General features: G+C 37.9%; 1 protein-coding gene across 1 annotated transcript in view; it reads left to right on the forward strand.

Moving 5' to 3' along the window:
- The window catches only part of SLC49A4 (solute carrier family 49 member 4), a gene marked incomplete at its 5' end in the record, with an annotated part of 61166 nt that overhangs the window by 9011 nt on the left and 29344 nt on the right, over positions 1-22811 (forward strand). Inside the window, 2 exons of the mRNA XM_079310514.1 lie at positions 9295-9388; positions 21445-21707. Coding sequence (XP_079166640.1) covers positions 9295-9388; positions 21445-21707 — 357 coding nt within the window. The remainder of the gene's footprint in view (positions 1-9294; positions 9389-21444; positions 21708-22811) is intronic.

The following is a 22811-nucleotide window of genomic DNA, read 5'->3' on the forward strand; positions in this document are numbered from 1 at the left end:
GAGAGGTCTTCTGCTTTTTGCAAAGAATGCTGGTGTTTTTCTAGAATACAGGACATCAAGTATGACCACAGAAACTTTTTACTTTTTTATTTGTTGATGAGAGCCATCCCTTTTGAATACTTGAGAAAGGTGATAGTGTTATAATTTTAATTAATCACATGAACCTAAAGAATTGATCAGGACCCTTAAAAAATACGATGGGTTTAGGACTCATTATGGTACTGCAAAAAATGTCTTTTAGAGTGAACTATGTACCTTAAATAGTGCCTGATGCATTTTAATGTTAAAGTAACACTGAAACTGTTCACGCAGAGAAAATTTGAAAGCTCACTCCAGTGACCTTTCATATAAGTCACAAGACCTGCATGGATATTACATCAGTAAAGCTCTTCCAGCTCTTTATTTCCCCCACTTGCAGCAGGGATAATAAAAAGGAGAAGCCTTGCACTTAGTGTCCTGCTTAGTGGATGCACTAGACAGTATTTAATGTAGCTGCCAATCCTTGCTGCATGGTTGCTTCTTGATACTCTCTTGATGCAAAGAAAAATGCCTCTGTGCTTTTTAAAAAGAAGAATTTCATGCATCATTGAGTGGTGTGAGCAAGTACTATCAAAGTAACAACAGAATATCTTCCCTGGTAGATGTGTGTAAGAGAGATTGTTTTTGCTCTTTGTTGTCACAGGTAAAGCTCTGTAGTTAGTGATAGTTGAGCCTGCTGTGCAATTGGGAGTTCTTGAAAGGAGTGGAAAGAGAAAAGAAAGTGCTTCCCTCCCCTTGTGTGATGGTGTAAGCACTTAAGTTGTTGGTGTTCTTTCAGGAGAGCTACAGTGTAGGCTTCTTGTTGTGTACTTTGTCAACTTGTTAGTGACATGCTTTCTTTAGCTTCAGAATTAGTGAGGAGGTTTAGCCTCCAGCTGCATTACTGGCCATTTTTGTCAATTGCTCTGCATCTCTATGTATACACTAGCACGTGACATTATGTAGATTTAATTTTATCAAATGGCAAAGACAGATTCAATGATTCACCTGAATTTTCATGTTTTATTAGATACTGGTGTTGAGAGTAGAAAGGAACTACCTGTGGTGAGAGAAGAAAGAACAATTCATACAAGTGTTTGTTAATGTCACAGATTTAGGAAGTACTTAAATAGCTCTTTTTTGTTGTATCCCAGCACTGCATTGGTGGTGAGGTACACCTCAGGTGAAGAGAAAACCTGATTTAACAGACTTTCTAATACCAATGGTGAGATTGGCTCATGTTTCCCTGTGTTCATAGCCTGAATAAACAAGGCAGAGGGCAGGGGAAAGAGAGGAAAGGGAAGCAGAAGTGGCCTGCACAATTTCATAAGGCATGTTGAGAGATGCAGGTCCTGCTGCCCCAGGCCAGTGCTCTCTTCTCTCAGAGATGCTCTGCAAGCATTAGGAGGGGTTCATTGCACTTGGATTAGTTGCAGATGAAATGGGTGCTTTTTTCACTAAAATGTATAATAATAATAATTGGCTAAAATAATTGGTCTCCTTTGAGACAAGAAACACATTATTAAAGAATAGAAGATATTCTAATGAAGGGTCTAAAACATTCTAAAATCATCGTTTTGATCTTCAGGCAAATACCATTCAGTTCAGCACTTTGTTTATCTGTTCAGGCAAAATGTCAGTCTCTGGATTGCTGAATAGAATTTACAACACTTGTATAAACTTGCAATGCAGATTTCTGATTTACATATTTTGCCATTTTTTCCCATTGTTGATGTTGAACTGTTAGAATGCTTCAAAATCCTTCTCTGCCATATGGAAGGAAGCTTTGTTACTTGTAAGCTACCTTTTTGTATATATGAAAGCTTAGATTAAGCCTGTTCAGTTCTTAAAAGCAGGACTATTTTATTTATAGTACAGACTTATAAATCGCTGCCCAAACTCTGAAATACTTGCTTTGTATTTGCAGGTGTAATGTCACCAGCTGTGGTTAAATCCGTGGTAGTGGAGCCAATTCTGTAAAGAATTTGGATCATTAAATCTGTAATAACTAAATGTAGAGGAGTAGAGCACTGGAGAATTAAGTGATAGTTTCCTTGACATATTTTAGAGATTGATTATGTGCTTGCCTAATACGCTGGGATAATCTTAAAAACAGTATAGGTCCACTGTTGACATGGGCTTGGCTTCATCCATGGAAATGAGATAAAAGCACCCTGCAGCCTCTTGACGTGGTTGTTTCAGCTTGTTCTTTCTCATAGGTGCATTCAAGTTCTTGGATCTAGAGTAAACAAAAAACTAAGGACTTTAATACACTTTAATAAGTGTTGGGGAGGGGTGTGTGTGTGTAAGAATAAAAATAACTTACAAACAGGAGCAGTATTTACAATACAAACCAGAAGTGAGCTGTGCAATTAGAGTGTGTATTTAAGTGTCTTGGTTTCCTTACAGTTGGAGTGCACATAAAAAAAAGATGCAGCAGCTCAGGAATTGTGGAGTGGTTGTGTGATTGTCGTAATAACTCTCAATTGCATTCTGTTTAGTTTCTTTCTCACAATTATGTTCTGTCAGCTTTCTTTTCTGTTTCTGTGGTTATATGTGTTCAATCATTTCCCTCAGGATGAGTGTCTTCTCTGTGAAACACTTGACAGGCTTAATTTTGTGCTTTGAGTCTCTGAGCTATATTGTGTTTTCTTGCGAAGTTCTTAACCTCAGAATTTGGGAGGGATACTCTCCTTACAAGGGTGCACATGACAGTGTTTATGCAGAGAATGCATGTTCTTCATCTGGGAGGTACACTGGAAAAAAGAAAGCATGTGTATTGGCCCTCATGCTTTCAGTTTGCACACAGCCTTGCTATGTGTCCAACAAGTGCAAGCAGCAGAGATGACCTTATCTGTGGGTCAGATCTGGTTGTTGGCACCCTGATTTGGCAGGGACTTCCCTGTGGGTTCCCCCATCAGTGGTGATGACACTTCTGGGACGTTGGCTCTACTGAAATTCTGACCCCGAGGAGAAAGTTTCTCCAAATCACAGGAACTATTTTACTTCAACTTGTGTTTGTGTACAGAGTTTGCTTTCTCAAATTTAAAATTTTGCAAGGAAATCAATTTATATAGACATATCAAACTCTTGCTGATAGCCTTGCTGTTAACTGGCAGCAATTGCTGATAGATTCTGTTGCAACAGCTGTAAGATACTGTAAAGAGAAATTGCCCCTCTGAAGATCATTACCTCCTACATCTACATTTCAAGAAGTTTCTAGTACATATTTCATATGGGCATCTCAATCTGCCAACTGTTTGTCAGACAGAAATTGGAGCAGTGTCAGCTGGAACCTGCCCTGCAACCCTTCACTGAAAGGTGGAACTGGGCTGTGTTGTGGATTAGTTCAGGAAAAGATCTTGTGCCCTAGACAACACTGAGGGTTGAAATGTTGCTCTGGGTTTAATTTATTTCAGACAGGTTTTGTATGATAGAGTTTGATTCTTACATTTTGATGCCAGAAGGGTGCTGTCACCTGTCTTGCAGAATGTTTAAATTGAGTTAGCTTCATTTTCAATCAGGAAAAAAGTAGTCCAGTCCTAAATCTTTCCAGTTGAGATTGGGATGCTGTCTTGGCAGTGCCACATAAAGCCAGGGGAAGGAATGGAAACACTTGGCTTCAGCTTATTTTAAAAACAGAGGTTTGAAATGGGGCAATAACAGAAGCATCAGCATCAAGTATTCAGGGAGAAAGGGGCTGTGCTTAATAGCACCTAGTGATAGAAGCAGCAAATAATAGCACCAGTGATACCCTGGCCATCAAACTAGGACTAGAGCCTGGTGGTAATGGTGCTGATAACACCATGGTGATGGGCTCAATCACTGTATGGGCCATTCATTGAACAGCTGGATTCAACCCTTTTGGGTCTCTTCCACCTCAGAATTATACTTGAATCTGTAATTTTGGATTAGCTACATATGACCTGGTAGTTGTTCTTTCATGCTTGCAATGTTTGTATTTGATTCTCAGTTTTTATTGATGCTATTCTTGAGATTGTGTTTCTTTTCTTTTGAGTTTCCAAACACAATTTATGCCACTCTGCAATCAAGTGCCTTTGTGGAATCCAAGGCAGTCCCAATATACTGACTTTTCAAGTTTATTCTGTGTGTTTGCAGAAAGACTGGGAGCACATCTCAGCTATGAAGTATTTTTACATCGATGAAAAGGTTGTTTTCTTTTGAAAATTGTATTGCTTGATGCAAGGATGCCTCTTCTGAAAGAGGATTGCCACTTATCCTCCTTAATGACTGTAGTCAATTTGGCAAAGAGCAGGCACAATGCAAGTTTTCTTCACCGTGTTTTAGTACAAAGAAATCTTTTGGGGGTATTTTAATCATGCCAAAAATAATTGATGTTATGAGAGTAAATGTTGCAGTTATTAGTGTTTTGTTAGAATTACGTTAAAAATCCAAAGATTTCTGGAGGATGGTGTGTGTGGGCAGTGCTTTCAGGATTCCCAGATAAAAGGGAGCTGTTTAATTGAGCCTTTTTTTAAATTATAGCTAAATGTATAGGAATATATTAAGAAGGGAGGAAAGCAAATTCATCATATGAAACAGAGAACTGGTATCCAGCAAAGAAACCCATTTAAAAATAATGCTTGACCAGTAAGGAGGACATTTAAACAAGACATAAAAACAATTCTATGTCCAAAGAAAAATTGTGGAAGACCTGGAGCTCAGTACTTTACTTGCTGAACATAAATGTAAAAGTTGTTTTTATAGGTTAATTTCATAGAAGGAAGCATGCAGGGACTGTGGTTTGTTTTGTCAAGAAAGGCAAAACAAGAACTTCTTTGAATTTGCTTTAAATTGGGAGGAAAAGCATGATTTAACAGTGAATTGTTGAAACAGCTGGTGCCATTGGTGAGTTTTTAATTTCTTATTTTTTCTATTTTCTCTGAGCTAGATATATTTTATTCAGAATGATAGAAGTTAAGCAAATGCTCTCAGTTCAGTGTGAGAAGGGGACCATTCACACTTTCAGCCTGGTCTTTAAAAACTGTGAAAAAGTGCAGGAGACTGGTGTCACTTGTTTCTACTCAGAGCCTTGTTGTACTTGGTATTTGTGAGAACTGATTTTAGTATCTGCAGGGGAAGTTAGGAATGTTACTGCATTAAGAGCAGGGTGTATGAGCCGTATGATGGAAATCACTGCTGCTGTGCCAAGGGAAGGGCTGAATCTAGCAGCTTTTCCTCTGACCAAACTTCTGTTTAAAAAAGGAGAAAGGTGAAAACTTCTCTGTTCTGCCCATCCAGCTGGGATTTCCCTTAGGATGCTTCATTGTAGGGGGAAAACCAAACTCAAGCAATGTCTGCCATGTGTGTGATGCTCTGAGCTGGAAGAGGCTGCTGGCAGTGCTCTGTAGCACTGGTGGGGAACTGAGGGAGCTGCTGTGCTGGGCTCTGCTAGGGGATGCACAGGAATGAGTTAATCACATTCTCCTTCTGAATGACAAACTCTAATGTATAAATAGTTGGAATGAGGACAACAGCATCTTTTTGTTAAGTTTCTTATTAAACTGGGCATAATAATTCAGTCATTGGGTTACATGTCAGTAACGTAGGGGGTGAGGGAATGCATTTTCTTTTCATATACCTTGAAAAGCATCTTGAAAGTAAGGCATGCTGGAGGATTTGTGGGAGATCAGCACCCACGTCCTGGCTGCTCTTGCTTGATGTTGCTGTGAGGGAGCTGAAGAGCAGCTGGGTGCCTCTGGCAGCTGCTGCCCCCACTTTCCAGCATGGTGGGGTTCTTCTTGTGCTGTGTTGGGCTGTGGGTGGTGGGGGATTGTGACTTGAGAGTAATAGTGGCCAGAGTTTGGAGACAGTAGTTATGAAAAGAAATATGAAACAGCAAATGCAGCACTGGCTGCTGAAGTCATAAAGCAGATGGTGTTATGAGCCACAGGAGGGTTAAACAGTTGAACAGTATCGACTGTTACACTCATAAATGATAATTAATACGTCTTTTTTATTACTGACTCCACTTCTGCTGCTTGCTTGGACTTTTCTGTTGCTGTCAATGAGGTTTGGCTGTTCTGAGTGTGGCCACAGTTTGCTCAAGAGCCACCTGAGGGGCCCAGAAACCTCCTGCAAGAACAGGATGGGAAGGAGCAGCTAAGGAGACAAGGTGTAAAGAACACAAAACTTCATCCATTGGCAGAAAATCTTGCTTAAAAGAATTTCTTTCCCTTCCATCCATGTCAGAAACCTCTGATAGAAAGGGAGAGTAACTGAATGATGGGTTTTAAGAAGCTGTGCCCTCCTCCCTCCCTCCAATTATAGCTTGCATTTACAGGGTAGAATTAATGAAGTTAATTACATCTACACAAAATCTCTTGGTTGAGTGAATTACTTAGATCTTTTAAAGTAGAGACATAATTTTCTGCAAGATTCACAGGCTGTTTTTTAAGCTTGGTTGGTTACTTTGGTTTATAGTCTCTATGATGCATGGTTGCTATCTTAAGCACTCTGGGGTGCACCTTTTAGAGTAATACAAGATGCCAAATTCAATGTAACAACAACTGCAGCATTCAAAACAAAAATACTGAAATAAATAAAAAGACATTTCTAACAATGATGGAAAAACGTTAAAATGTAAAGCAAAATAACAGGGTGAGGTGCTTAGAGGGTAAAACTATATTGTGTAATTAGCAAAGAAAATGTCTAATATGCTGCTTGTCTCATAGTCTTTTGTTCACTTTGGTGTCATCATTTTCAACATGCAGCATTAACCAAATGATTTTTCAGGGGTGTGTTTGCATGTTATGGTGGAAACAGAAAAAAAGGACAAAGAATAATTTGGGCAATCAAAACATTTTAAAGGGATACCTTACAGTAAATAGTATTCAAGATTAGGACTTCAGAAATGAGAAGATCAGGCATACATGATTGTGAAGCTTTAAGAAATAATTTTACTTTAAAATTATCTAACATGTGAGCTTGACATCAAGAATAAAGCCTGCATTTAGGGCTGGAGGCCAACTTCAGTGTCTAATTAATTTTTCACCAAATTGCATGTTGGGTATTTTTTAAGGAAATTTTTGTCCAGATTTAATGTAAAACTTTTTTTGTTTGTATATATTTTGCTTTAGAGATTTTCTTAAAAATTAAAACTCATAGGAGTTTTTTTATATGGGAGGGCTCATTTTGGGTCTGGTGGTGATTTAAACCTGAATTTCTGTTTCTCATTTACAGCTCTGTCCTGGGCTTGCCCCCAGCTTGTACTTCAAGCAGGGCCCCATGAGCAGCACCTTCCATGCTGTCCTTGTCCTTGCATCTCTTGAAAGGCAGAATGCACTGGGTTTCATGAAATGTAGTTCAAAAAGAGCCTAGTTTACATGGAAAATATGGTGGTGTGTGCATTGCTAGAGCTTTTCAGAAAAATGTCTGTAGCATTTCCTAATGGAAAACTTCAGATTTTTCAGATAAAAGATTTGTATTTCAATTTTCCTTCAATAAAATTCCAGTCCTTACTGCATACAGATTTTTATTATACACAAAAGCAGTGCTAACAGAGATTAATTTCCAAGAAGAAAAAGCAGAAGCGTCTTGTATGCAATCCAGATACACATAATTGCCCCCAGGCCAGCACAGGCAGTATGGTAACATGGAAATGGATGGTGCATGAAGACTCGTGGTGGCCCAGCAAACAGGAACAGGAAGGTCTTGAACAGCCCTATTAAATAAGCATTTGTTTAGGGCTCTCTGAACACGCTTGAAAAACCAGTTTAACAGCAGCATTTGCTGTGAACACAGAGTCAAGGAACTAATTTGGGGGAGGTATTGGGAAATCCTAACCAGGAAAGAAATATTTTTGGCTGATGATGCTTCTCCATGGCATTAGGAATTTGAGGTGTCCTTTGGAGTCACATCACTGCAGCTGGCATTCCTTGTGTTGATGACTGAGCCTTAGCAAAGGAAGTCTCACTTCCATGTTAGAAAACTGTTACTTACTGACTTATTTTTGTGTGGGTTGTTTTGGGCTATGCTGATTGATAGAGGAGCTTGTCTTTGGTTTGGTTTGTGCAGTGTCCAGCGCCAGGAGTTGCATACCCATGAGTGAGGTTCACTAAGAAATGTCACAATATGAGCAAAATTTTGTCTCGCCCAGTAAAATCACATCTTAGTAAGATACGTGGAGACAAAATATTTAATGCAACTATTGCTTGAATTGCATTGATTACAGGAGTCAGAGGGAGCACTCCTCTGAAAATAAGCACTTTTAGAAAGAATCAGTAATTTGTTTGATAGGTGACTTATCACAGGACAGGTTCTTTTACCATCTGTATTTTGGGTAATTACTAGTTTTACCTAAATGTTAGAAGTATTACATGTTTGTAATCATTAATAATTTTTATTATATTGTACTAAGAATGTGAAGGCTCTTTATTTTCTATTTCTTGCTGTGAAATTGTTTCAAAATTTACAACTTCACATATGCAGACTCTCTCTGTGGTTTTTAATTATGAGTATTTATGATTTTGGTGTTTTGGAGCTGTCACTGTTGTCTGCTCCTGATGGAAACACCTTAACAGCAGCAAACAAACTGCTGGCAAAAGGAATTGCAGCACAAAGATAAGGTTGTTTCTGATCTAAGCACTTCTCAGTTGAAAATCGCACGAGGAAAAAACATATTCAAGGAATCAGTCAATTGTGGCTTTTTTCTAATGTATGATATTTACAACCTCTGACAATTTGAGCTGAGAACAGCAAAAATCTGCCCTAATTGCAAGGACTGCAAAAAAATACTTGCACTTTTTTTCCCCTGAATAAATGGTTGTTTCTTTGGGATGAAATGCATATCTGCTTTATGAAAGAAAACAGTAACAGTGCTGTGTCTGTGCTCATTAAATGGTTGGAGAAGAATGAACAAGTCCAGATTTTTCTTTGTGTCTGCCTAGATTTCAGATAACACAGTAAAGCATGTTCCCCAATGCCTCTAATTCTGAAGGGAATATTGTACAGTTTGATGATACTTTTATTACCACTTCTCACTTTGAAGAGTGTCTGTAAAGATTTTGGATACAGTCCTGTATGTTACTATGCCAAGAGTAAGCCTTCGTAATTCTGGAGTGTAAGTGTAGAAAATAACTCCCAATTTCATAATGTGTCTGGAATTTATATCAGCACCAAAGTGCTTATGATTTGAAAGAAATAGGTGTTATTTTTGTGAGACTGCATTTAAATATATATATGTATATTTAAGCAACATTTCTTTTGCAACATTACTGATTTAACTTGTAAAATATTGTTGTTTTTTCATCTTAGGTCTGAGGGTAACAGTGCTACTAACATCATCCCTCATGGTATTGGGAGCTGGCCTGAGATGTGTTCCAGTTTCAGACCTAGAAATTAGGAAGAAGTAAGTGAATTAATTATTTTTAATATACATATTTTATTCCTTCTGCTAATACAATTTTTGCTGCTACTACAAAGAAATGTTAGTACAAATTTTCTGTATGAAGTTGATATACCAAATCTTTTGTGTGTGGCCATGGGTTTACATGCTGCTTTGCTTTTTAAATGGATTTTTCTAGTCCTTCTTCTCCGTAGTATCTGAAGATCAGAAAGCCCTTTACAAGCTTGAGTCAATTTAATCTCACCCCATTCTGCCTAATTAATATTAATCTGCTTTGCAAATAAGGAACCAGAGATTTAGCAAGGTTCAGAAACTGGCCCAAGATCACACAGAGAGCCATACCTCAACCCCCCAAAATAAGTCATTTGTATGCAAATATTAAATAATTAGTTCATTTTCTCATATTGAATGTATGGGATCATGCCGTGAGACAGACGAATTTGTGCAAAATGGATTTTTTCATGTAGTCTCTTCCAGTCCATGTTCCAAAGTAACCTTGTACTTTTTCTGCCATTAAATGGTTGTCTGCTGTACACATGCACTTTAAAAATTTGTGAAAGAAACAGATTCCTTCCTAAAAATCCCACAAGCCAAACAATTTAATTGCTCTGTCAACATATCCTGAATATGGGAATCCTCATTAAGGACTAGTGCTCATTTTGTACAGCCAGGGAATGTGGATCACTTGTTCACTTAACTTTCTTTTGCCTCTTACTGGGAAAGAGGTGGGAGTATGCAGGCATTACTACTCTTTCCTGCTACTTAAAAAAAGCAGTAGCACTGGTTCTTTGCTAGTTATACTTGCATAATATGTAAATGCTAAGAAAAGATCTTACAAATAAAATATTTTATGTGGATTGGGTTTTTCCCCCTTGAATTCTAGTCAGCTTGAATTCTACCACGCAGTTGTGGTATTACTTCAGCAAGTTGTTTGGAATATTTTTTTTTTTTTTTAATCCCCTTAGTATTGCTTAACCTGAAAATCAGGTTGGGAACCTTTTAAGCTGAGAAAGAAAATGTTTGGTGTGAAGTTAAAAGCCAATGACTGAGTACAATGCATAAAACAAAGAAAGAGGTTCAGAGAGAGAACTAGAGAACTGAGAATGTAAAAACCCCATGAATTGTAAAACTAGCTCTGGTAAGTAAACTGAGGGCAGAATGTCAGGTGAGGGGATGCAGCTTCACTAATGTGAGCATATAAGGAAGCACTCAAGGTGCTCCTGGTGTTGGTTGCCCATTGTTGGCCATTTTGACAGGGTGCTCAGAGACTGTGTGAGCAGAGCAGGCTGAACTAACCTTATTGTGCTACCCTTCACAGTGACCCTTCTGAGGAAAATGCACTCTTTGGGTGGCCAGAAAGATTGTCATCCTTTTACCTTCTGTTTACATTTTCTTAAAATGTCAAGGGGCGCTCAACATTCAGTTTGTTCATTCTCATCAGTTTTGGGTTAAATATCAATAGCTTTAAAATGGGACAGGTAGCTTAAATGCCATGAAATGTGTTGTTATATGTAGCTTTTCATTTATGATGTATGCCAGAAGACATGCAAGGATGAAGACTGTAAATACCTGAGAAGGTGAAAATTTCCAGGTGGGATTTAGATGTGTGATATCGTTTCAGGAGTGGGAAGGAGAGTTTCTACAAATTCTTACCACCTTTAGACAAGGTTTTCCAGTGTAGCAGAAAGTGGGCCTAGGAAAACAATGGAATACATAACTAAGGAGAAACTTTCAAGGAGCAAAGAAAGGCTTTGGACTCTATATAGAGTCTGATGAGTGAGTATAAAACATGATGTTAAAATTTATTGAAAACTATATAGGGGAAAAAAAGAGTATGAGCAGAATACTGATGGAAAAGGTTAATAATTTCATATATTCATGCTGTGAAAATATGTATCATCTCCAGCTGAAACTGATAAATTTGCCTACTTATCCTACTCCAAAAAAAGAAATTTTCAAGAGTTGTAGCTCTGCATGAGGAAGAAACTTGATCTTTTACACAGTTTGATTAAAAAATCTACCAAGAATTAATTATGACAAACTGTGTGAAGCAAAAGAATGGTTTTCAGTGAAGTTCCTTAAGACTTTATAAATAATTGTACAGACAGTGTGATGTTATATTCCATAACTTGCATTGTTTCGTGGGTTAAGGCTTAAGGCCAGTTTTCATCCATTATTTGAAGTGTGATACCAAATAAAATAATATTTTTGAGATGAGCATTATTGCTTAATACATTAGCCACAACTGGCTAAGCACCAAATTATGCACTTACTCTAAATGTGTATATGCATTAATACAACAATTTGAATTTGAGAGCCTGTCAGAGGGACAAGATCACATGCAAGCTAATGGGAAGAATTTCAGAGGCCAGTGTAACTGGAATTTCTTTAAATGCTTTTGTGTGTTTGATAGTGTGTTCCTTCAGTCTCTGAGTAATCTGTGGGAATATGCTGAAGATTTCCATGGAGCAATTCTGTGAAAGTTAATATACATAAAATTATAATAATGTTCATAAGGTTTGTAAGGCTTAAATTGGGGGTTTTGTAGTTTGTAGCAGTCTCTGCTCCCTAAGCTCTTGTGATTAGCATTAAGGAGAGCTGCTAAAGCCCACCACCTATCAGAGCAGTCATAGACATAAGGAGATCACTGTTAAGACTGACATTTAATCCTGGCTGCTTTATGCTCCTTATCTCAAACAGACCTGTAATATCCAGGTGTATTCTTAAGCCCCTTTCTAGTCTACTCTTTTTGGTTGTAGCATGCAATATCAGACTAAGACCATCCCCAGTCCTCAGAGTCATGTTTTAAACATGGAGCTTAACCTCTCTTTTCAGTATATTTGATGCATATGAGGGAAAATTCAAATTGCATATTTCAGTGTGTCTCTTGAAGCAGCTATGAATTTTCTATGGTGAGTTTTTCTTCTCTGCTAGTGTGTGGCCTAAAATTTTACTGGAAATCCATGCCAGAACTGCATAAATTCAGTGCAGGCTGAAGTGGGAGTACATGGTGAAAATGTTGAAGTTTGATGGAAGATCCATCCTTTACATGGACTAATAAAGTCACTCTCATGTACCATATGCTTTCTCCTGTTTTCCTCCCCAGCCCAGTAACCTGTGAGCTTAATGAGTCTATCATACAGACAAGCATGTTAAAAAGAATTTTTCTTATGTAGCATGTGCTTATGGGTCTGTCAGATGTGCCATATATATGACAGCAAATTGACCCCAAATTTATTATTCCTTTCTCAGTGTTATGAAAACTTCATTTGCCACACATGTTTATTTAGTTCACAGTTAATATACATTATATAGAACATAAAGGAAAAAAAGATGTTACCAAATTGTACCTTTGAATCTTCTTCCCTTCCCTGGAGGTTGCAAGAACATCACTAATGCTTTTTTGCCTGCATTTTGTCCAGTCCTTTCCTTTCTGGCACCTTCTTGTCACTGAGTAAATAAGTAAATATTTTAATTGGACTCTTTTAGGATTTAGTATTTTATCCTGAACAATAACATTACTGAGAGGCCATTTTTTTGTAGACCAAATCAGAGTTGTTTTTTTCCCTCCACATTGCACTTCATATTTACCTTGCATTCTGTGTTTAGGAATAGATTTGCATACATCTTAGATCTTAAATCTAGACAAAAAGCTGTATGAGCTGAAGCGTGCAAAAATGAAGGAAATAAAATGATGAAATCAGCCCACAGCCATAAATCTTTGGCTTTTAAAACTGACTGTGTGATGTAAGACTTCTTAAAATGTTTTGAAAGACAGGATAATTAAAGACATGGAAGTAAAGGATGTAACATAATTTGTCATTTGTATTGAACACATTAATTAAGCAATTTATTAGAACTTGTTATGCTGTGGGCTGGTAGTGTTTGTCCTTCACATTAGATTTCACAACAGATAAGTAGTTATTGAGGACCTTGAATCATGGCAGTGAGAGGATGCTCCTTGGCAGCAAGTACTATTAAAATGTTTGTTGGGAATCCAGCAAAATAGCAGAGAGAATTACAGTGGAAACAGAGTGGTTGTTTACACAGTTGTTTATAGGAGACACACCATTAGCTGGTAGATCCTGTAAAGGAGTCTTTTTGTTAATATTACCAGTTTTTAGGATTTTGAATATTTATCTTACTCTTAGATATATTGTTGTGAACTCTTTCCTTTACTGTATTTGATGATTCACTCTTAGCACATCTTTGGTTCATTTTGGCTCTATTAGCTAGTTGCAACCTATTTTGTATTTTATTCTTGTTAGACTTTCCCTTTAATAATTCCACCTTTTCCCCTTTTCAGTTTCTGAAAGCCTAAAGAATTAATGGGATCACCTCATTATTTGTCTTTTCTGATCCTAAGACTGCTATTCATCATGCATACTCTTAGGCATGAAAAATGCAAAGGGGCATCTTGGAAGAGGTTATTTCAGTAAAGACATACTAAGATTCCCTTATTCCCTGGTAATACTGAACACACTTCTGTGCTCAAAAAACTCCAAACAACCCAAACTGGAGCATATGTGGGGAAGAGGAATTAAAGTGTTCTAGGGATTGAGAATAGCCTGTTAGGAGAGGATGGTAGACAAATCAGCCTGTAAGAAATAAAGACAGAGTGTGCTGAGTGTTTTGTGCTCCCTACCTCACTGGGGAAGGGAAATGAAAAAAGGATTTAATCTAAAGTGAGGGTCTGGGAGTAGAAAGATAAATAAACATACCTGTTTATGTGCTTTAGCTTAGCAAGCAGAGGGGGAAAACGTTAAGATTGAGCACTTGCCAGGTGCTGATGGTGCTGGTTTGTGCTGCAGTGCTGGGGGAAGCTGAGCTGGGTTAATCCATGGCATCAGAAAAATAGGGGAAAAAAAGAAACAGGTCATTCATAAGTAGGTTTGCTTGGGGAATACTTATTTTTATGCCCCTGTAACTTAACATTTTATCTTTATATTGCTTCTACCAAGAGCTTCATCTTGTACACAGGGTTTATTTTTTAACCTCTGCTCCAAAGCATTTGTTTTAGATTAGAGGTTCTGTGTTCTTAAGTGGTTATTATTTTTTCCAGCTTTGCTTATTTGTTGATGGTAGTGGGGGGTGATTTAGTGTCCCTCTGGCTGCCCAGTGCTCCTGCACGTCCTGTGAGGGACCAGCAGCTCCTGATCAGCACTGCCACTCCAGGGGCAGCCAAAGTGGCTTCTCCTTCAGCTGCATCTGCCTTAGTGGAAAAGGGAGGTGATTTGACAGTTCTGGTCATAAACACTCTTTTCCTTTTGCTCCTGTGCTGGACTTTGGCCATGGCACAGTGTGTGTCATCCACCTGCAGCCAGCGTGGCTGCTGAATTAGCAATTTACAGACCCGTGTGAATTCTTGGGGAACATTAAAAGAAACTCAGGAAGGGCTTGGTATTGCAGCAGTGTTTAGTGGGCAGCACTTCTATGGCCTCAGTTAGTGCAAGCCTGTTCTGGAAGGGTAGGGAATTTATATTCTCTGTGGGATATTTAGCTTCATCTCATATAATGGCAGGTTGTGTCCTTAACTGTAGAACGCTTTTAATTTTTTAATCATACTAAGTTCTTTGCCTTGGTTTGTGACTCATATTATGGTGGCTAATTTCTGTCCTTAAAGAAATCGTATTAATCAAATTTATATTGAAGTTGCTGCATTATAACAAAAACACCCTCTTCCTCTTTCACTCACTTAAGAAAAATTATTAAGGAATATTTAAATAGGTCTTGTTTATCTCATTCCTTAATTTGCTGCTCTCTTGTACCCTCCTACTCTTTTACTAAAAAAATCCTACTTAGGACCTCTTTTGTATTAAATATTCTTAATCAGCTTTCTCCCACAGCAGCCCAAATAGCAGCCAGTCCTGGTGCACTTCCCTGATAATTTTTTTCAGTATGTTTTGCCTCATTAGCCCATAATGTAATTGCCTACTTGATGTTTACAATGTTGTATACTTCGGGTCTGTTCATATTTGATGAGTATGTCCTCTGTTAGTGTTGCTTTAAATATTTATTCTTTTAGTAATGGATTTGTGGAGTTGGTTAGTTAAAAAAACCAGAAAACAGAAGTTTTGATAAAAAAACCCCAGCTTTGACTTTATATGCCCTTATCTTTCAAACCTGGATAAAGTGAAGAACCACCCCCCCACACAAGGCTGTGTGACAAGTGTGATGGCTGCACAATAACACAGTGAGGATGCAAAGGAATTTGTCACCCCAATGCCAGGGGGTCTCACTGTACATCCACCTCATCCCTCTCCTCTGTCAGGATGTCTGATGGACACCTCAGGCTCTTGGCCTGAGATTGCTGCTTCCTCTCCCTGCAAATGCTTGTCTCTCTTGGCAGGCTCTCAGTAATGAGTGCTGGAGTAACTCTGGTTTTCTAGTCTGTTAAATTTAATTCCAACACTCACTATCTTTTAGACCATTGTAAATGTGTTTGCTGTTTTAAGTGTGGGAGAAGAGACATGAGGCTGGGATGCTTGGGATGGAGATGCTCTGGTCCCTTCCAAGTCCACTCCCATAATGATCTGACTGTGTTGAGGCCATGGTTCATGCAGGGGTAAAACATGAGCCTAATTCCTGATGAAAATGGCTAAATGTGCATTTCTAAGTTTTTCTCTTTTCTTTTTCATTCTATTCCTGGAGATAATGTACCAAAGAGTGACTCAGGCTTTCTGCTTGTAATAATATTTCTTACTGATGGGGGAAAAACAGCTTTAAATTATTCCACATATCAGTGGTCGCATGCATCAAAAACAAGCTAAAAAATGCTAATGGCCTCAATCCATGAATATCCAGAAGGCAGAAAGCTTTTGTAGTATAAATATATAATTTAATGAAAATATTGAAAGGAAGTGCATTTCCATGAAATTCATCTATCAGAATGTTATTTTTAATAGATGAATTCGTTGCTTTACCCAGTGGTTTTTTTTCCAGTCTTTTTCCAGACACAGTGTCTTACTGTGCTCTCTTTGGGGTATAAACAAAACATAATTTGCATTGTTTCTCCTCATACTCTGTAGCAGTGAATTGCAGTAAAGCATGAATTTGGCCTCCCTAATTCTCTTTGCCTTAAAAGTGCCTGAAAAAGTTCCACTTACTAGGAGGTTCTTTTGTTGTATTTATTTTTGTGAGTTTAAAGGAGAAGCTCTTTCCCCTTCTGATTTTTTTTTTGGGTTTTTTTTTTTTTTTGGTTTTTTTTGTTTTGTTTTGTTTTGTTTTTTGTTTTTTTTTGTTGTATTTTCATAGAAGTTTGAAAATGATTAAGTGGTCAGTTCTCATGGCAGTGAGTGGGAAAAGCATGGTGGAACTTTTGTGAAAAAGCCTGCACCAGAATCACATCTTCTCAGGGCTCTTCAAATGAGTTCTACTTCCTCCTAAGATGCAAAGGAATGAGTTTTCCAGTCAGCTGGGGTCATTGTGTTTAGAGAGTCAGAGCAACATGCTGGGGTTGAGCTGCCCTGCTCTTCACTGTGTTGTTTGGCAAAGGAAAGGTGAAAATACGTTTTCCACCCTGTGAATCAGTTAAAATACTGATCCAACTTCTCCAGTCTTAGTCTTCCCATAAAAAGTTCACTTAGTGTACCTTAAAACTGAACTTTGGATATGTATTTTAGTATTGTGGGCTTTAAATCCATTGTATCAAAAGTAATTTTAAGTAAGTAGTTCTCCCTCCTGTGTTGCCTTTTTCCCCCCATTGGAGTACAAAAACATTATAATGAGATTTTCTTTAATTTAAAATTCTCCTAAGTCCAGGCATTAGACACACAGTGGTAGGAACACTAAATGTCTGGATTTTTTATGTAGAAATAGCATTTATGTAACACACAGCTTTTAAATAGCTTAACAAATTCACTACCTGATGTGACTGTGACCATGCATGCAAAGTTTCAACTTTTACAAGGATAAAAAGAAAAATAAAGCTGACTGTAAATGGAAGTGCTTTCCCATCTTAACTCTATGGTATTATCAGTCACTAGAACCTTTTTCCTGTGTAATCTCACTTTTTTCATACCCAGTTTGTTCAGTGATATTGTAATTCCAGCATTTATAGCCTTAGTCAGTTTTCTTTGTTGCTGCCTGTTAGGATATTGCAACATTGACTGCAAGAAGTGAATAAGGTAGGTATAACCAGGTCAGTTCTAGTACTAGTAACAAGTCTTCTCAGGGAGGTGATGAAAACTGCATAATTAAATATTTATAACAGGACTTGATGAAAAAATTGGGGAAGAGGTGACAGTATAGTAGAATAAGTTTTTATCCTCTAATTTCTGTATTTGCCCCTTGTATAATATTTTTACAGTTCAGAGGCCAGTTTAGGAACAAAGTGATCATTATTTTGTGCAAAAATATGTGTGTGTGTGTGTATATGTGTATTTTCTTAGATCAATAGATACAGTATGTAAATGTCTAAGTTACTGATTACTGTGATGCTTTGGCATGTGATATTTCACACTACCATTTACTATCAGTCCTCAAATAATTTTTTTTTTCTTTAAGAGAGCTCATAAAGAGCTCATGTTGAATTGCAAGTTACAAGTTTGGCAGGGCACATAAATTCATTAGCAGGGAGGTCAGGTGTACAAAAACCTTGACATATCAAAATGAGTCCTGACCTGGCTACTGAGACAGTTAGAAACAAAATATTTTAGATAGCTATTTACTTCCCCAATTTTGCTTTATTGCTACAGTCATCAATTATTTTGTGAGTTGAGAATGAATTTCTGGTGTAACTTTTTTCCAATTTTCTCTTTCATGATTGTGATTAAAAAGCCTTCTGCTCATGTTATTTTCTGTCATTTGACCTCAATAGCTTTCTACTTTTTGATACATGAAAATAATTAAATGATGATTGGATAAATAACACATCTGAAAGCAGTGCTGGGTAAATAACAGATGAACATTACACTTGGTAGTGTAATGAGACTGAAAAATATTTTTCCATCTGGGTAAGAACCTGAGCTAAAGTTATCTTTTCATCCCTTTCCTCAGGAAAGAGAAAACTTGTGCAGAATGAAATTGGAATAGTGGTGGGGGAAATCCAGTTCTTTGTACCTTTTCAGTAGCAGAAACAATAAGAAAATCAGAGGATAACAGAAGCAAACATGTCTTGGTCTTGGAGCAGTTTTTAGCTCTGATGGTGTATGAGGGGAGACTCACAGGCTGTGAGAGCAAAATCTAGTGCAGTGCTGATAAGATGTTGTAACAAACAGCAAAAAGCCACCAATACTGTTGTGTTCATATTTCTCTGTCAGGTGGAGCAGCTGCTACATACATCTCCCAGAGCAGCAGCCTAGTAAATGCTCTGAATTGCATTTTGAATCTCTCATCCCTGCCTCTCTGGGGAAATGAGTTAAGGACATGCAGAAGAACCATGCAAATAATCTTTTTCTCAGGAAAAAGTAGCTTAATTCAGGCGGTATTGAAAAAGAGATAAAATAGGGTTTAAGCTGTTATCATTTGCAGAGATATTTGAGGTAGTAGTCTGTATATTGATGGCAATTTAGTCTAAAAATGGTGTTTATTAACTCATATATGTGGGACTTGAGAAATTAAACAATATGAAGATAAGAGATGCTCTACCCTGGATGATAATGTCAGGCGTGATAAATGCCATAAATGCAAATCCATGTGAACAGAGCACACCAGCCAGGACAGGGCTGGAGAGAGAGCAGCCAGGAAAACACCAGCAGAAGACACCTTGAGAGGGACAATATTGGCTCACCCTTTGGGGAAAAAAAAAAAAAACAAACCCAAAACCAAATCCAAAACAACAAAGACAAAAAGCTAATATAGAATTAAAATTCTGGATAAAGTTGCTACTTTCTCCCTTGGGATCTGCAAAGTAAAATTAACATTTGTTGTTTTCTTTGAGGAGAGAGATTGATTATAGAGCCTTATTCAGATTATGGACATTGATAGACATAATCTAAATCTGAAGGGCATAGTAAGAATATGTGTGTGTAATTTTAACAATATATAAGTTGGGGGTTTTTGTTTGATAGTTTGTTCAGGGTTTTTTTTTTTTCACAAAACTTTTCTTCTATCAGATGAAGTGCCTACATGACCACAGATGCTGCAGAACTATTGTACTTTTTTCTGATTTTACTGTGTTTTATTTGCCTTTAGGATGACTACAGATAAGCATATTTGAATTGAAACAAACCAGAGTGGTGTCAGAAGTGGTAGTATGGCACCCAAAGCTATAAAGGTTATTTTGTGTGACACAGTTTTCCAAACAAGAACGCAGTTTAAGCTTTAAATTTACTTTGGAGCAGGAGGAAATACTAAAGTAAAATCATTATATGTTGCAGTGGTTACCTCACTTGCTACTGAAATGCAGTTGTTTCCGGGGATGTGCTGTACCTTTTCAAATACCCTGAACATTTTAGAAGTTTGAGAATAACTTACTGTAGTGAAATAAGTAGGATGAAAATACCAAAGTGCACAAGAAGGTTTGTCCAGAGTACACTGGGGAGTAACCACAGGGGATTGATGTAATGTGTCCTCCAGAAAAATACCAGAGCATTGTTTGTATAATAGTTTTCCTTTATTTAAAACTATTTCATTTTGGATTAGTGTGTGTGACAGTTTAACAAGCATTGACAAGGCCTGACCATGCCTTGGTGATGTCCATCTGAAGCACATTGTCAACACCAGTAATGAAATCTGTCATTCCTGTGTGAGGATTTTAAAAAACCTCCTAAATTATTGAATTGCTTATAAGTAAGAATGGATATTATTTGTCACAGCTCAGAAAGAGTTTCCTTTAGATATATAATAGTGCTTCTTTTTTTGTATATTTTTATAAATTTGGTTAAAAATTTTATTTTCAATCCACTGAGAATCAGTAGCATCATTCCTTTCTATTACAGTCTATCTTGTTAATTCAGTAAAGAGTCTGTAGGCTTTTTTTTTGCATATTGCGTTCCTTTGTGTGCTTTAAAAAACTCCTGCTACACTGTATATTATTCAGCCATTTGTGGCTTGAAGCATTGCCTAAATGCTGGCTTATGTTTCCCCATTTTCAGGCCGTAGCTTTTTATGTCTCACAACTCAAGTCTTGCAGCAATAACACCGAGTTCCTGCTATGGTTAGAAAAACACCACCCATTTGAAAATATCATCTGTCACCACTTTATTGCACAATGAATAGATTTACTTTGGAGGGTTGAAATATCTCATGTGACTCTCTAGCTGTTTTTTAGACGTGAAGTTTTTATATAAATTCCAAAATAGTTTTGCCTTCCATGGCCGATTACTTTTTGGAAAAATCAAAGTGCAAGATTTCTGACTGAATTCCACATGTAGGAGAGCCTTCAAAAAGTCCTTTTTGTATTTGTTCATTGTAGTAATATTAAGCCAAACTTTGCAGAGATTTCACTGCTTGGAAGTACTATCTCTGTTCTGTCACCAGCCTTATCTGTTAAATCCCAACGAGTGTGAAAAACGAGAAAAATCTGGATTTACTTGGCTGTTTGAGCAGTATGCTGAGAATGGGCAGATTGCTGGAGAAGATGACACTCTTGGAAACCCTAACAGCCCAGCCTTCTCATCTGCAGGCACATGGAGCTCCTCTGAGTGTGTAAATAAAAATAAATAATGCAGTGAAAAAATATGCAGAGTATTTTGCTGAAGTGTTTCAATTTTGGATGTGCCATAACTAATTTAAATCTTAGGTTGGGATTTATGCAGGCAGGAGGGTCAGGTTTGCAATGTTTGTAATTTAAAGCTTTTCTGCTGCTACACCTTTTCTACTTTTATATCCTGTCATGATACATTTTTGCTGCAAAGAAGGTCCCTTTTATTCCCTTTCCTGCTTTGAAGAGAACATTTGCTTCTCCTTTTGTATGAGTTAATGAGATCAGAGTAGCTCCGGATCCTTTAAATCAATCTAATTTGGCTTCTTTCAGTATACAGAATATCCTTCTTTTGCACTGCCTTTCTTTGTGCGGTATCTCCATCTCCAGCGCTTGGTCTCTCAGGTGCCGTTTTGCTGGAAGAAGCCGGTGAGGCGATGGTCACCCACAGGGCGGTGTGTGTTGTGTCTTTCAGGCTGATTCACGGCGGGCAGCTGCTGAACGGCCTGGCGGGTCCCACGGTGATGAACGCGGCTCCCTTCCTCTCCACCACCTGGTTTTCTCCGGACGAGCGCGCCACGGCCACGGCCATCGCCTCGCTGCTCAACTACCTGGGCTGTGCCGCCGCCTTCCTGGTGGGGCCGCTGGTGGTGCCGCCTCCCAACGGCACGGCCCAGCTGCTGTGGCTGGGCAGCGCCCCGCGCATCAAGGACCGCATCGAGGCCGTGCTCTATGCAGGTGCGCCCGCTCCGGAGAACACCCTGCGTGCTTGGTGCTTGAGAACCACTACCCTCTAGCGGCTGCTTTGCACGCTCTGGCTGAGGGAAAATCATTCACTCAAGAGCCTTAATTTTTTTTTTGCTTTTGTGTAAGAAAAATTTTAAAAGTAGCCTTTTGTAAAGACTGACTCGAAAAGAAGTAATTTGGTTGCTTGTATCGGCCGGTCTTGGGAGAAATATCTTATTAGAGTTTTTCCTGAGCTTCAAACCTGCTTTTCACTTATTGAATTTTCATTAAAAATATGTTTCCGTGACAGGTTTGGTTTCTTCTACTCTTTCTGTAAGGATGGAAATTCAATAGTCTTTTAGTATTAAATTCTCTTTTGCATTAACTGAGGCTTAATTTATGACCTGCACGTGCCTTTCAAATGTGATTACATCATTAGTATTTCAGAATCTACAGAATCAGAAACGCTGAAATTAAAACACAATAGATCTTATTTTTAGCTAAAACCACGTAATTCCTACTGGTGAGCAATTTCAATGAAGTGGCAGCAGTTTAATGGAAAAAATCACTGATATAAAATTCTCCTGATAAAACTTGCATTTTATGTCCTTGCTCTTTTTATTGCAATGGCTTCTGTGCCTCTTCCTGTCACTTAGAAAAATTAGCAGCAAACTTTAAGGAAACAGAATTGGTTAAGTGGTTTAAGTGTCTACATTTTGATTTTTAGTGGATATAAATTGGTACAGCATTAAGAGTTGCACATCTTACAGGGGTTTTACCCTCTTATAATTGCATCCTCTGAAATTCAGCCAGGATTGAGTCCTAAGTGTTCCAGAAGTCCTAACATATATACAGTGTGTAGTTTATATGGAGGTTTAGGGGATTGAGTTAGCTGTTTGTGATCATTTATTTCTGGACATTATTCTTGTGGAAATTTGTCAAGTTAATATTATTGTTGGGTGAGGGCCACTTTAATGTTTGTTTCAAAGAAAGTGTAATAGAATTTGGATCATGACTTTGGCAAGTATTTTTGAGTAACCTACTTTTTACCGGATTCAGATGAAACAACAAGGAAATTCAGGCTTGGCTAAGACTTTTTCACAAGTAGATATGGTG

Source organism: Erithacus rubecula, assembly GCF_903797595.1.
Source record: "Erithacus rubecula genome assembly, chromosome: 8".
NCBI lineage: Eukaryota > Metazoa > Chordata > Aves > Passeriformes > Muscicapidae > Erithacus > Erithacus rubecula.